This window comes from Coloeus monedula, assembly GCF_965178545.1.
Source record: "Coloeus monedula genome assembly, chromosome: 21".
Lineage (NCBI taxonomy): Eukaryota > Metazoa > Chordata > Aves > Passeriformes > Corvidae > Coloeus > Coloeus monedula.
The window spans coordinates 4,581,226-4,596,075 of record NC_138801.1 but is presented as its reverse complement, the minus strand read 5'-3'; the positions used below and the strand labels follow the sequence as shown (position 1 = coordinate 4,596,075).

Sequence of the window (14,850 nt, the reverse complement as noted above, 5' to 3'; positions counted from 1 at the left end):
GAGCCTTCTGACAGAAGATCTGTCGTTTGTCAACTGATGTCTATATTACAGTAAGAAAACCTGGCGACAATCCAGGCACATCCTCTTCCCCACTCCCTTCACACAAAGCTAATGAGCTGACTACATCCAGTGAATTGATTAGTTGGACAGTAGCTATTAAAATAGGTAAGGAATGAGCCAGAAATCAACAATATTTCACAGCATAAAAATGAATGCAGCTTAAATAATCATGTACAGTAATAAAAATTATGGCAAGTGTTTTGTTTCCCAATTTTAAAAATCCCAATCTGTACATAAAAAATGGTTTTAATGTCCAGCATGGCTTATTAATATATCCTCTTGCACTGTTTTTAGGAGAAAAATAGAAGAGCAAAAACGTAATCTATTATTAACAATTGCTATAGACCACATTTTGAAAAGGGCTCTTCATTTTCTAATGTATTTAATGGGGTCACATATCAGTTTAAAGGAAGGCCTCTATATTATCTCAAGATACCATCCTGAACCATCATTGGAATTAAAAGCTTTAATGGAGTACAGTCACTGGGGTTTTTTTATTTTGTTTTTTAAATAACACTCAGCAATGCAAGGTGTTTGGCTCCCTAGAAAGCATATCCACAGCTTCCTGGGGCAAAAAACCCACAGTCTGGGGAAAAAATCCTCACCATCTTCCACCTCATGGTGCAGAATGGGGCGAGGAAGCGCTGCAGAGACTTTTCAGGGTGTTAAGCAAGTCACACAGTCTAAGAAAACTTTATCTTGCTGGCTGCTCTCAGTAACACTACAACAACTCTCAGCAGAGATAATCTGAAGAATTCTGCGTGTCTGGCACTGCACATTGGATGAGACTTTTAACAGCTGAGAATGGTGTTTAATTATCATAAACAACCTCGACTGTTCTCAACTTCTGGCTTCGATTTGTACTTGAGAACTGACTGCAACAGTGTTGTCACAGAGATATTCTCCAGCTACATAATCAGGTCACAACAGGAGAGGAGATAACACAGATCAGTTTGTGACCTCATTTCTTAGAGGACCTGGAGCACGTTTGGTCTGAGGAACACTGTGCTGGATCAGCAGCTGCCTGAACACATCTGTGTGACTCTCCCCGCTGGTGTCATCAGAGACTGAGCACATCTTTGGACCAGCTTCAAGGATGTGCTTGCTTGAGTCTGGGGTTTTTAAAAGGGTCACACCCCAAAACCAGGCAGCTATTTGGAAGCTTTAAGCATAACCCACGGGGTGTGCATGCAGAGAGGATGTGTCAGGCCATATACCACGTTCCATAAAGAGATATTTAAATGCTTGTGGAAGGAGGTCTCATCATGCTCTCCAAAGGGATTTATTTATTGATTTAATACTACACAGTGCTGTTTATAGGTAACCATAAAGTAACCCTGAGGATCCCTGAGCTGCAGAATTATGCAGGGGACAAAGTCACACACCAGAGTGTGATAAACTGAGTACCAGGAAGCAAGAAACCATCAGGATAACAGAACACGGCCTTTGCTTACTTTGTTCACTGACTTCTCTGGTGTTTTCACTGTCAGGTCAGCTTGCTTTCCTTTCTTTGAGGGTGTTCTCTTTATTTTTGGTGAATGAAACTTGCCTTTCAACTTCATTGTGAACGAGGAGAGATGAGAACGCTCAGAATCTAGAAAGACACAGAAAAGCATTACTGGATTAGGGCAATTATGCTGAAACCAGGGGCGTTGTGTTACAGCATTATCTGGAAGAGACTTGCACCACGTAAATTTATTGAGTGGAACACGATAAAGAAAATTAATAAACTGTCACTCTATATTATGTTTCAAACCACAATGCCACCATCATTTCCTGCTTTCCTCAACTACAATATCACCATCATTTCCTGCTTTCTCTCGGAAGCAGGAACGCTGCAAAGGAGAGACAGGGACAGCAGGATTGCACTGCTCTGTGCCTTGGGAGAAAAGAGGAAAAACACCTCTCTTCAAAGCACTTATCTCCAGCAGGTCCCAAAGTACTTTACAAAGGAGGCAATCATCATGCCTCTTTGGCAGATGAGCAACTGAGTCAAGGGGATGAAGTGACTCGTTCACAGACCTCTGGCAGAGCAGAGCCCTTGGCTGTGGGTCAGTGCAGGCAGAGCTCTGCCTGGTACCCACGACCCGGCTGCTTCAGGGTTGGAGAACACAACCCCAGGTAATGCCCTTCCCAGGATGCTGATCTCTACCCACCCAGCAGCATCTATTTTGAATGTGGCTCTATGGATAATCTGAACAAAAATGCCAGCCCTTGTCATCTGCAATGGATTTCACTTCCAATGTACCAGAAAAACCTGAGAACAGAGGAACCGCTTTGACACCAGGGCATCCTTCGAGGAGCTGAACTGCAGAACCGCTCAGCTCTTTTAAAAATTGTATTTTCATTGTTTTTTGAATATCTAAAAGCAGAAGTCTCAAAGGTTTGCAGTCATGCCATACTCAGACTTATTGTTGAAATACATTTTTTATCTGTTTAACCATGAAGCTAAATAAAAACTCCCTTGTAGAGAGCAATTTAGAAAGTATTTTGAGCAAAGAGCACTTTAATAAATGAAGGTCTGAATTGCTCTCTAGTGACCCAGATAACTCAGCAGAAGTTACCCAACTTGTCTGTAACTACATTATCAAGAAAAGTAAGCAGTTTTGCTGTACATTTCATTTCTCTTTTAGGTTATGTGGGCATTAACTGCACTGGCTGTAATGAGTCCAAAGGACAGCCCCATGCATGCAGCACTGCAGCACCTCGTTAGCATGCAGACTGCAAACTGCAAAGGCTGCTGAACCAAATTAGCACCCAGCAGCTAAATACCACAGAGCAGTGCAAACCCCGCTCCTCGTACTCAGAAACCACCCGACTACAGCTCAAGGAAAGGAACCCTGCTCGTCTTCCTTTAAACTTGATTTCCTGGTAGCGTGTTATGACCCTGCTGTGAGCACACGCACCAATACTCTGGTGAGGTATGTCCCCTAGACCAAGATTTTGCAGGCATCCTATGAATGGAAGCTACATGAGCACCGATCCTAATCTAGTCTGGCTGCAGACCTGTTCTCCACTTACAGAAGTAAATGTTTTCCCAGGTTTTCTTTGTATCATAAAGTCCTGTTTAGTGCACTGAGGAGGGAGGCACTAAAAACCTTGGCCACTGCAGATAAATCCAGGCGTATCAGTTGGCCTCTGAAGAATCACTTACAGCAGCTGGCACCCCAACTTAGCAACAATTTACGTCAGTGCTTTACATCCGCAAGAGGATCTCCAAACCTTTAAAACCTCTCTGTCTCCACAGGGTGCTGAAGGTCACCACTGAAGAGAGTTCCTGGCTGCTGTGATAACACTCTTGAACTCCTCCCCAAAAAATCATTTGTATTTATTCCATACACCATATGAGAATTTCCATATTTACACGCATATGCACGCTTGCCATGAGAAGTCGTGGCTCTCAATTAATTTTTCCAGAACTGGCAAACAATTACAATAATTAATCTACAGGGAAGTAATGGTGACAGCAACAAATTGTGTCTGGCTCCTCCACGGGCTGCAGTGAGATCCAAACGGCTGGTCTCAGTAAGGAAACACTCAATGCCTACAAAACCCTTGGTTACCTATGGTGATAATTTTGCATTGTAAGGACAAGATATTTGGAAGTGAGAAAGATTTCAAAAGACTACCATTTCCTTTTCTCCTTGCCACCAGACATCTCTACCCATTTTCATGGAGCAAGCACACAAATGGCTGAACCAACGTGTGTGCATGGTCAGGGACCTCCAAAAGGAGGTGTCATCAGAGAAAGTTCCTTTTCTGCTGACAGCAGATCCTCTTCACCACCACCAGCCAACCACTGCCCCTTTGTTCTTCTTACCCTTTGGTCACACCAAATCATTCGTGTGCCACACTCTGAGGGAAGATAGACACACAGAGCAAGGACAGAAGCAAGTGGCTGGAGCAGAATAGGAACTGCTTAAAATAGTACTGGCGAAGTAAACCAGCTGACATTTGCAAAAATAATAAACGTTATTGTTTGAACAGCCCTGCTAAGTCCTGCTTTGAAGATCACAAATTAATGCAGCTTTTTACTGCCATGGTCTACACCAAACACTTTCCAGCTCTCATCTGCTCACAAGTTTCTGATGCATTTGCAGTTAAACAAATGAGTCACAAACCAATATTCTCTCACACTCAATTACACTTAGCACTTACAATAGCGCTTTTCTTGTTCCAAGCACATTACAAACACATCGTTCTCATCCTTAACCAGTCAGGCCTTAACTTTACTCTGCAGATGGGAAGCAGGCACAGAGGTGAAGCAACTTGTCTAAACAGAGCAGAGGGTGAGTCAGTGACTCTGGTACAGCATCTCCATCACTCTGCAGGCCCTCAGCCCTCTCCCCCTACTCATGGATCAAGCTGCGGAGCTCCTGTGATTACGTTCAGTGAATGCCAACAGAATTATTCGGCACACTGGGCTTTACAGTTTGCAAGCTGATACATCATTCAAGCATTATAAACAGAATTTGCTTTGTAATGAATCTGGATGAAGTGGTATAAAAGAGCAGTGACACTTGAGTAGGAAGGGATTCTAGCTCACAGGTGTAAGGGACCTAAGCATTTACAGATGAAGCCTGAAACCCTCCTCTAAAGAGCACAGCTGAGCAAGACTTCTTAGACTGGTTACCACAGCACTGTCTGCCTTGAAAAAATCACTTTTTTTATACTATATCCTAATTTAAATATTTTCCATGTCCTGTGTGTCTGTCCAGTTAAAAAGTTCAAACAGCACAGCATGCCTTTACAGATTAAATAATTTGGTAACATATACAGAGGCAGAAAACAGAGACATGGCAGTGCTCAAACCACTTCTCCTGTCCCTCTGCTCCTTCCTGCCTATCTACAGTAACCAAACCCCTTAATGCAGCATTGAGGTTGTTCTGAGCTTGGGAGTTTGCCCACTGGAAATTATTCTATCATATTACCCTCGCCTCTTGTTGATGAATAGCCAGCAGTGTTTAGCTGGAGTCTCAGCACTGGCTTTCTCCTCTCTGGTGTGCAGGAGGAGGGCACCCTGCACTTCCTTTTATGCAGTGTCCAAATATTTGTGAGATGAATGGGAAAAGTCAGGGTAATAAACTCAATTGAGTGATTTCAACTGGAAGAGGGGGGAAAAAAAGTTGTATCAAAGTGTTTCTGTCTTGAAGGAACCACTGACTTTCCATCCCCTCATATTTCATCTGTCTAGATGCTCTGCTGCTGCACGCAACTCAAAGAAAAGCCCTTCAAAATGACTTTATTATGGATCTGAGTTTCTTGATTTCTGACTGGAAGCTTTATTATGTCACTCATTTCATAGCTGATTCCATCCCCCGTTAGTGAGACTCCCACTCCGCCGTGCTTGAATGTGCTCCAGCTGTTGAGTCACGGCCCTGCTCAGCTCCCAGGCTCTTCTCCCCGGCACGTGTCTGGGGTCTGACCACACACACAACACCAGAGAGCTCGCCTGACATGCCTGCTCCAACCAGCCCTGCTGTCAGGTGTGGCCAGAGGGGTTTTTCAGTATCCCTCAGGGCCCTGGACCAGGCAGATGAAGGCTAAGGAGACCACGGCCAACCAGGAGCCACCTGATTCCCCATCAGCTCCCCAAGCTCCAGCAACTGGTGCTGCTGCCAGTTTGCCAACAGAAAGCTAAATCTGGTGAGGGAAGAACTGCAGGTTTAAAACAATAGTGGATTAAAAAGGAAGGCAGATAAATCAGCTGATGTGCTTGTGGGCGAAAAAACTAAAGCTGCTTAGGAGAAAGCTGGCAAGTCAAAGCCCAACGTCCACCTCTGTCATAGTCAAATGGCCACTCCCCACTTGGGTTCAAATGAAGGCCAGAAAATAAGTCAAAACACACAAGCTGGTGAATTCCACCAACTTAAGCCAGCAGCAAATTATTTACTTTAAAGTCAAAGCGAAAGTTCAGCCTTTTACAGAGCTCAGTCACAGCAGAGTTTCCATCTGTTGGGTCCCACTCACCAGCCTCATGTAACCAGCACATGGGAGGCTTCAGAAATGGGAAATAACCCCTGCCTGTTTCTGCACCTCCTGGTCCTGTTTGTGTCACTACTGCTCCGTGGCAGGGAGGCTCCCCAGCAGCTGGGACGGGCAGTTTAACTGTTCAACTTGTCTAGTGCTTGGATCATATAAAACAAACTGAAAATAGACTTATTTTTAATTAAAACCCCACAAACTTTAGAATACAGTACTTTTTCTTTCCTTCACCTGAAAAACTAACCCCTCCATCTTCTCTCACTCTCTGTGTGTTCAGACACCAAAACCCTGCAGCTTTAGAGGAGACACAGCCTTAAAAAAGGGTTATAGTTCATTTTCCAGCTTGTCTTGACTCTTGTGGCTTGTTAGAATGAACGAAGTGGAGTCTAAAAATCTTATTCCACACATGGTTCCTTTTTCAAAGGCCATTTGGGTCTCTGCTGGATGCACATATCCAAAAGCTATCAGATTAAAAATAACAGCAGACATCTCCCCCCGTGTCATAATGAAGCTATTGTGCACATTTTTAATCAACTGCTCCTGCCACTTTTGCCACGAGTCCTTTGAAGGCAGCAGTGACTTATGTAATGAGTTACACAACGATGCCCATTAAAATGGCATTTGCTCCCTTGGGCTCAGCTCCATCATTTGAGAAGACAAAAGGCAAGTTGCAAGGCTTCAGCTAAACCCTAGCTGACAGGGACTTTAAGGGTTCTGAAGCAAAAGGCAAAAATAACAAGCTGGAGTTAAAAATGACCTTTCTGCTGAGGATGTCTGTGCTGCGATGCAGCGCCCAGCGAGAGCCTCTGGGGCTGGGGCTACTCCAGATGCAATTCTGCTCTCAGAAACACAGGAAAACAGGTGATTCAGGATGGGCAGACAGGCACATGAGAGCTTACCACAAAAATCATTAAACATACTGCAAAGCATGGGTCTGTCCAGATTTTGTATCGATATTACTAGATTCTCAACATGTTCCTTCCACCCTTAGGGCAAGGACTATATCTGTTACATACCTGTAAGCACACAGATCTGGGGGATTGTGCCCTGGCTAAAGCTTTTGGGCTCTCTTGTAATGTAAATATTAAAATCAGGGATTGACAGAAAAATCTAAGCCTTTGAGCTTTGCAGGAAACAGCCGAGTTCCTCTGCAGAAGAGCTGGCACAGGAGGCACAGTGTGATGCTCACCAGTGAGCAGTGGGCAACAAAAACCTACTGCAGGGGCACTTGTAAAAATAAATTTTAATAATCCTGTCTGTCTTGTGACAAAATGTTCAACCTTGGCAATGTGTAGCTATGAAGGTGGAGAGAAAGCATGAGGTTTTAAGGAAGGTTGAAGAAACAGATAAGGAGAACCCCCATAGGTTCTCCACCCTTCCACACCTGCAATGTGTCGCTGTCTCTCCCATTACGCAGCAAACAGCCTTCAGTTACTTTTCACACCCTCTTTCTCCAGAAGTCCTGAGGATGTTAGAAGCCTAAAAATGCTGATATGCAGCACTTGTGCAATGCTGCATGTTCCCAAAAGGATGAACTGGGATCCTGAGTACAGAAAAGACAGAATGTGACAGAACAGAATTAAAATATCCCTTATTAAAATATCCCCACTGCTGCACCACGGGTGCTCAAAAGCCTCAGACCTACTACTCCCAGCTCTGTGAGTTTACTTTTCCCAACTTTGCCATTATCCCCAGAGACTGAAGCAAAGAGAATTTATGCAGAAACAACAAAAAAAAAAACCTGGTAGGGGACCTGGAAAGGAAAAAAAAAGGGAGGGTCCGGTGTCAATCAGGAAGTTTGCCCACCCAAACTTTTGTACCTTAGGTGGAGTTGTTTGTAAGCTGCTCCAAGTCCCTCTCCAGGGAATCCAATTGCTAGGAGAGACGCCAGGTTTTAGAGGAAAACGATGGAGGAAGGGCAGCTGAGAATCAAACAATCGTTCTTGAGTGCTAAAGAAACTTTTCCTCTAACATCACGTCACCTTGGAAGCAGCCAGCTCTTAGACCGACTGCCCTTTTTCTTTTCTGGCAACATTACAGTGAATGAGCATAAACCAGTGAGCATTAATGATGTGCAATGACAGCACACAAACTTCTCTGGAAAAGGGAGGCTCAGTTCCCTCTCAGCTGGCCAGGCAATGCTCACTGACTCACAGGCTTCATTATTTTTATGCCGCCCTCTGGGGCCTCCAGAGGAAGCAAAACATTTTTATTTGTCAGAGAGCACATTTTTATTTTGATTTTTTTTTCTTTCTAAGCAACCATGAATGAGGCATCTCCAGCTGCAGCAACCTCATGTGGGAAGAGCTCACAGTGTCTGCATGGGAATTGGAAGGCAGAGAGGGCAACTTATCAATTCAGCCACGTCTCCCAACTGCAGTGAAAAGGACTAGGTTAATCAACAACATTAATTTATGGTGCATTAACATTACAGCTCTTCTTCCTTCCAGTATCATATCTGGAAGCAAATCTTCAGGTTGCAAGGAAGAGAAGATGCACATGATCAAGTAGCAAGTTCAGAGCAGATGACCAGATTCCCTTCTACTCCTCTTTTTGCCTGGTATTTCAGAACAGAGAAATCTTCTTGTATGCAGATACATAAACCAGGAATCCTTTGCCTGCTGAAAACTGCAGCAGTATCACTCAACCAGTTTACAGGGGAAAAAGAAAAGGGAAAAAGCTAAAATTAATCAAACAAGGAGGGATTTAAGGAAGTAAAATTGCTACCCAAGTTCAGTTTCCTCCAGCACACAAAAGCTGGCTTTGAGGTTTCTTTTTGAACGAGATACTGTAATTTATTGATAAGCAGCAGACAGGACTTTTGCTGTGGTTTATCAAAAGCTGCTCCAGCAGACCTGGTGCCATATCAACCCCCAAGAAGGAACACCAGCAATCCCCAGCAAACCTTTGTGCAGCATCTGGTGAGTCTCTGGTAATTTCCCATCTAAGTACTGATTTTGCACAGCCCTGCAAGCCCCAGAGAACTGATGGGATTACAACACTGGTAACATGACTCGTAACTCCCCCAGAGCCAACAGCACTAGAACAACAAGAGACTCAAGTAGCCTCCAACACCAATGTGAACAATGTGGTCCCTGCTCACCCTGTTCTACCCATGAAAGCCAAGGATGTTAACTAAACATTTAATTTTAAATGGAAAAAAATAGTCCAGCTACATGGCATAACATCTGCATTACTTCAGCAAACAGCCCCAAACACAGAAATTGCAATGCTTGCAGGGAATCTGCTGAATTTCTCTGTTCACCAAACATGACTTAATATGGGGTCCGTGGGCATCCCCACTTGTCTAGCAGCTTTTGGAGGATATGGTCATGACAGTGATTCAGACATCTAAAAATAAAGCCCTGCAGGCACAAGTGTGCGTGCGCACCACCTGAGTCACTCTGGGCTGCGGGGAGCCCGTGAGCCAAAGCTCATCTGTTTCATTGACACCACTGCCATGGCCAAGCAAAAAGCCTCGTCACCGAGCTCTGCTTCAACTCCTTCCCCCCTCCTCTCATTTTCTCAAGCACATTTAGGCTCTTTCTACACTGAAAGATCTTTGCTGGGCTTGGGTTTCAGTCGTACGGCCATCAGCTTTGAAACTCAGACCCGAAAGATTATAACCCAATGTTGCTGAAGCTGTTTATCCATCTCCAAGGTGACAGGATGTCGTCACAGGCACTCGGCAGGACACCAAGCAGAAAGGCATTATTTCAGATGCTTTAGGGAAAAGCCTAATTGCTCACAACCTGGCCACAGGTTCAACAGCTGACAAACAAGGTTGTAAATGGAGCCTTGGCTTCTTGTCTGCCCCACAGCACCGGCTCTGAATGGGAAAAACTCAGCCCTCTTTCATCCTTGGAGAGTAACCACTGCTCTCATTCATTAGGCAATGGAAAAAAAAAACCAGAGAAGCTGGCTCAGATCTGCCTGACACAATTTCCAGTTGCTTTGGACATTACTAATTATAGTCATCTTTATTTTTGACCTCTGATTACAGACTCTTTGCACATTCAGTCTGAATGGCAAAGATAACCCCTCTTTTCTAGTAGGCTTGGGAGGAACCTCATATGCTGCCCAAAAGCCACCGCCCACACTCAGCCGAGCTGAGCACAAGAAATAAGATGAAAACATGGAAAGCATTTGCTTAAACATGCTCGGTTTTACTTCCTTCTTTAGCAAGTACCATAGATCAAGGGCAGCAGTCCAGGTGAGAGTGTGATGTAAGCTCTTTTCCATGCGTGTTCCCAGATGAGCTAACTGCTCCGTGCGGGAGCCTCATTTCTCACTGTTCTGACTAGTGCTGTATCCTGGGGGCTCAGATGCTGAAAAGCAGATAGTCAGTTCAGTAAGATTAAACATGTCTGCACAACTTCGGTGCACCATGCTGGGGGCTCACATCTCTGCACGAGAGAGAAAAATTAATTTCAGGAACCAGGCCAGCACTATCTCCTACAGGCACTGCAACACCAGTGTAAACTTCCCTAATATTGCTTACTCAAGAAAACAAGGCACCACAGGAGGGCTATGCAAATCCCTCAACTTTGAAGTGCTGCTCTCCTGTTGCCCCTAAGGACCAGCTCTCTATCTCCACACACCCAGACAAGTGTGTGTGCAAAGCGATACAGTGGCACCGCAGGTGTGAAATTTCCGATGCAATCAGGTCAGAAGCTGCTTTGACATTATTGTTGTGCTGCTCCGTAAAGGGTTAAGAAGCTGCAGGCCATATCCTCAATTCCATACTCTGTTCTATACCTGATAGAATCTGCAACCAAACCACCAGCTTTATTGCCTGCCTACAGGCAGGAGGAAATATTAGTCTTCTATAAGCACAATTTGAAACATCAGTGCCTCCAGCAAGGGGAAACTGAGATGTTAATTGAACTGAACAGCCCAGGAGGGAGCTCCCTCTTCCCTTCCTCAGCTGTAGGATTAGCACATCCCTACACCACCATGGCAGGAAACATGAGGGACCTTAGGGATTCTAAGTGGGATGTCTGTCTTTCACTCTGTTGCACATAAACACTAACGTTACTTTAACAGTAAACAATTATTTGTGACAACTTCCTATTTTATCCCATCTCTTCATGCCTGAATTAAAATACGGTTACATCACTCCTACGGACAACAGGTTTCAAGGCAAAGGCATACTGACACCAACACCTGCAGTTCTCCCCACTCTTTCTGGCAAATCCTGACTTTGAAAGATACAGAATTCTGAACTTCTACAGCAGCAAACCTCAGCAGATTTGTACATCAACAACAACATGAAGGGAGTCTGAAGGAATCCATCCCATCTCTAATTCATCTGAGCCTACTGAAGACTTGAGGTTTCAGTACCAGGGAAACAGTCACAAGAATTTTACTTGTTAATTTAATTTTGAAGAAAAAGCAGCTATTCCCCAGCTACTTCAGAATATTACTCAGCCTAATGCAGTGACAAGTTTGAAAACCCACTTAACAAGGATCCCCTGATCAGACCTGAGCCTGATTTCTTTGGCACATCACTCTTTGCTGGCATGCAATGTTATTTTTTGTATCACCCTATCTGTATTTAACAGTTACTGTCATCTTTAATGGAAATTCCCAAAAGTGGGCCCTACTAATAATCAGTTTCAATTTTTCAATGAACTTCCAGTTTGCTCACATAGGAAGATGGCCTGAATTTCAAGAAGAAACACCTTCAACACTCATATACAACAACTCAACAGCTAAAGGGAACCCAGCTCAGGCTAGATTTCACCAAAACCAAAGCGGAACCTTATCTCAGCATCTCTTTACAATCTTGCTGAAACTACTCTCTTATCACAGAATAAATCTTGGTGAATTAATAGCTACTTGAATGATGTTTTTAGCAACAGCCCATTTCCTCATCATATCCCATCCCATTCAAGGCATGGCATCGGGTTTCAGAAGTGAGATCTTGCCCACAAGCCAGCCCTACTGGCCAGGAAGACACATGAATGACCCACTCCAAGAAAAAAAGCATGCTTTAAAAGCCAGTGCCCACATTCTGTGGTAGAGAGACCCTAGGATACTATAAATAAGAAATAATTCTGTAAAGTATTTCTATTTAATTTGGTTTTGACAAAACAGCAAACCCACAACTGCCAAAGCTATTTAAGTCTGTGCAACACAACGTGCGACTGTGTGGCGATGCTGCCATCAGCCCTGAAAGGTGAATCAATACTAATTTCAGTTTGTGGTCCGTTGAGCAATACTTTGGAGCTTTAGGAGGTCTGTTTGGAAAACAGCAGCCAGTTTGTAACAGGAAACTTCAGCTCCACCAAGCCTCGAGCCATGCGGTGCAGGGTCAGGCCAGGCTCTGCTCCATCGCCTCTGGAGAGCACGGCCCTTCGGTCAGGCTGAGCCTGGTGCCTTGTCAAAGCTTCACTGTGATTAACTTCACGCTCCTTCACTGTGAAAAATAGGCAATAACCCACTGCTTTCTGCAGTGCATTCAGTATGTCACACAGCTGGGTTCAGAAAGACATCGAGAGGTGTTTATAAAAATACCCGTGGTGCTGTTGCTAGAAGGACAAACACCTCCCAGACCTTCTGGGCTCAGTATTATCAACTGGTAATGCACAGCCCGCCTGCAAAAGCTTCACCCCAACCAGATTTTGAGTCTTCACCTGGATCCAGCCAGTGAGTTCAAAAAATTACACTGCAGTAAAGCAACAAGAAACACTACAAACCATCTTTCAACTAAAAAACAACCACCTATAATTGCAAGCACAGAACTGACTTCATATTTATACATGTTTATTAATACCACTTTGCAATATAAGAAGAATCTAGCACTGAACTTTGTGTCAGTGTAGTAAAAAAGCATCACTTATTTTTTTCCTGCTCAGCAGAAACAACCTTGTGTTGTGAGGAAGGGGCTGAGGGGAGTCAAACACTGCAGCCATTGACTGCAGGACGTCCACAAACATCTGCTCCACACAAGGACCACTCTCCCACGACGCTCTGCATGACTTCACAAGATTTGCAATCTGAGCTTGGACTTCATTTATTTTAGCACATGTTTTCAGGAAACTTCCCTTTCCTTTCTACCCTGTTTACAAATTTACACAGCAAATTCACTTTGCCTCCCTCCCCAAACAAACACATAAATTTTGCCTTTTTTATCTTCTGTGTACCTATGAACTCTGAAGCTCAGCAAATAAACTCTCAGCTACATCCACTTCTAAGCTGCTGATTTCTGTAGAGGAATGACAGATGGAGGAGAGCTCTCCTGCTTCATTTTTGGCAACTCTGCAGCCAGAAGTCTGAATACACTCAATGTGCCCTCATTCCTCATTAACCTGAGAGCCACTTACGTACCTACCACAAAGAGTGCAGAACTGGAAGATGGCTCAAACAAATCTTGGAAAATGCAATTGGTTTGGGAAAAGCTGCTTCATTAGTGTTGAAACTCCTAAGTCCCTCTGCAAAAGGCTCCTACAGCTTTGTATGACTTTAAACAGCACCATTTTCATGTCTATCCTGATATGACACACCAGCCATAGGTACAAAACACCCCTCAAGGCTTGATTGCTGCTATTTGACAAAAAAACCCCAACACTATGTATAGCAGTCACAATCATAATTATGAAACTGAACCCATATGGGAACTTTGAAAGGTACCCCTGACAGAAGATGCTTTCAACAGGGACTCAAATCACTCATAAAAGAGAATTTAAAGATATATAGAAAATACTTCAAGTCCAGTCAAGTTAATTTGCTACTTGTTGGCAGAAAACAGAGCAGGTGAAGAGCTGAGCTGGTTTTCTGGCAATTGTACAAACCTACTTTTAGGGAAATCACTTCAAACTATAACACATCAGAATTTATCATGATAAAACAGGCAACACTCAAAACCTCAAGAACCCTGTAGCTCAGACTTTATAGTGAGAGGGCTCCTACATCCTGGGAAGTTAGCTCAGATCAAGGTGGAAGTTGGAAACTCACACATATTATTCCCAATTAACTCCCTACATAGTCTTACTTTGGAATATGACTGTCCACTTGCAGAATGGATTTAGCTAATTAGAAGGCATAAGGACGATATTTAGAGATAGTTCTCACATATATATGGGAAGTTGTTTCTCAAAGATAAAGTCTAGCTTTGTTGAACAGAAGTAGATAACAAACCTCAAAGGAAGAGATTTTTCTTGTATGAACGATCATTTTTTTATTTAAAGGACACTCCTGTGTTATTATAAGGAACCAGGACAACATAACCCCAACATTTTCCACTGTAAAGCAGAAATCCCTGTTTTCTGCTCTCCTGTTAAGAATTGGGTCTGCATTTGCAAAACAACCCAACAAAGAAGTGCCAGCTCCACTCAAATACTTTGTCACTCAGGAACTCAGGGAAAGGAAAGGCAGCTCTAGGCCTAGCAGCAAAGCTCTAGGCTTACACTTGATCAATAGTCTAAACAAAGCCTGACCTAGCACCAAACAGGCAGCTGATGTGCACACAGAAATTTGCAGAATGTTTCTTTTGTCCCTTTAATGACAAAATTGCCATCTCTGTGCCTCCGAAACGACCGTGTGAAGGTTTTTCAGTTTACAAGCCAGAAGTTCATGGCATAAATTGATGAGGTGGGGATTCAGAGCAGGTGACACCGTCAGACACATGAAAAGCTCACGCAGAACAGTCACAAAACCACGTCACCGTTGGCAGATGACCCACCTGGGTGATAGCAGCTCAACTCCTGAAGCCATCAGGAGTGGCTTTAAAGGACAAACAGACTAACCGTGATCCTGAAGCCACAAAATATTCCTATAATGGGCTTGAAACACACTGCCAGT

The 14,850-nt window shown here is 43.8% G+C and overlaps 1 protein-coding gene across 5 annotated transcripts in view; it reads right to left on the bottom strand.

Moving 5' to 3' along the window:
- The window catches only part of RAPGEF1 (Rap guanine nucleotide exchange factor 1), an 82,279-nt gene that overhangs the window by 48,709 nt on the left and 18,720 nt on the right, over positions 1 to 14,850 (bottom strand). For all 5 annotated transcript variants that reach the window (XM_082295439.1, XM_082295442.1, XM_082295443.1 and 2 more), the window contains exon 2: positions 1,515 to 1,654. In XM_082295439.1, coding sequence (XP_082151565.1) covers positions 1,515 to 1,654 — 140 coding nt within the window. The remainder of the gene's footprint in view (positions 1 to 1,514; positions 1,655 to 14,850) is intronic.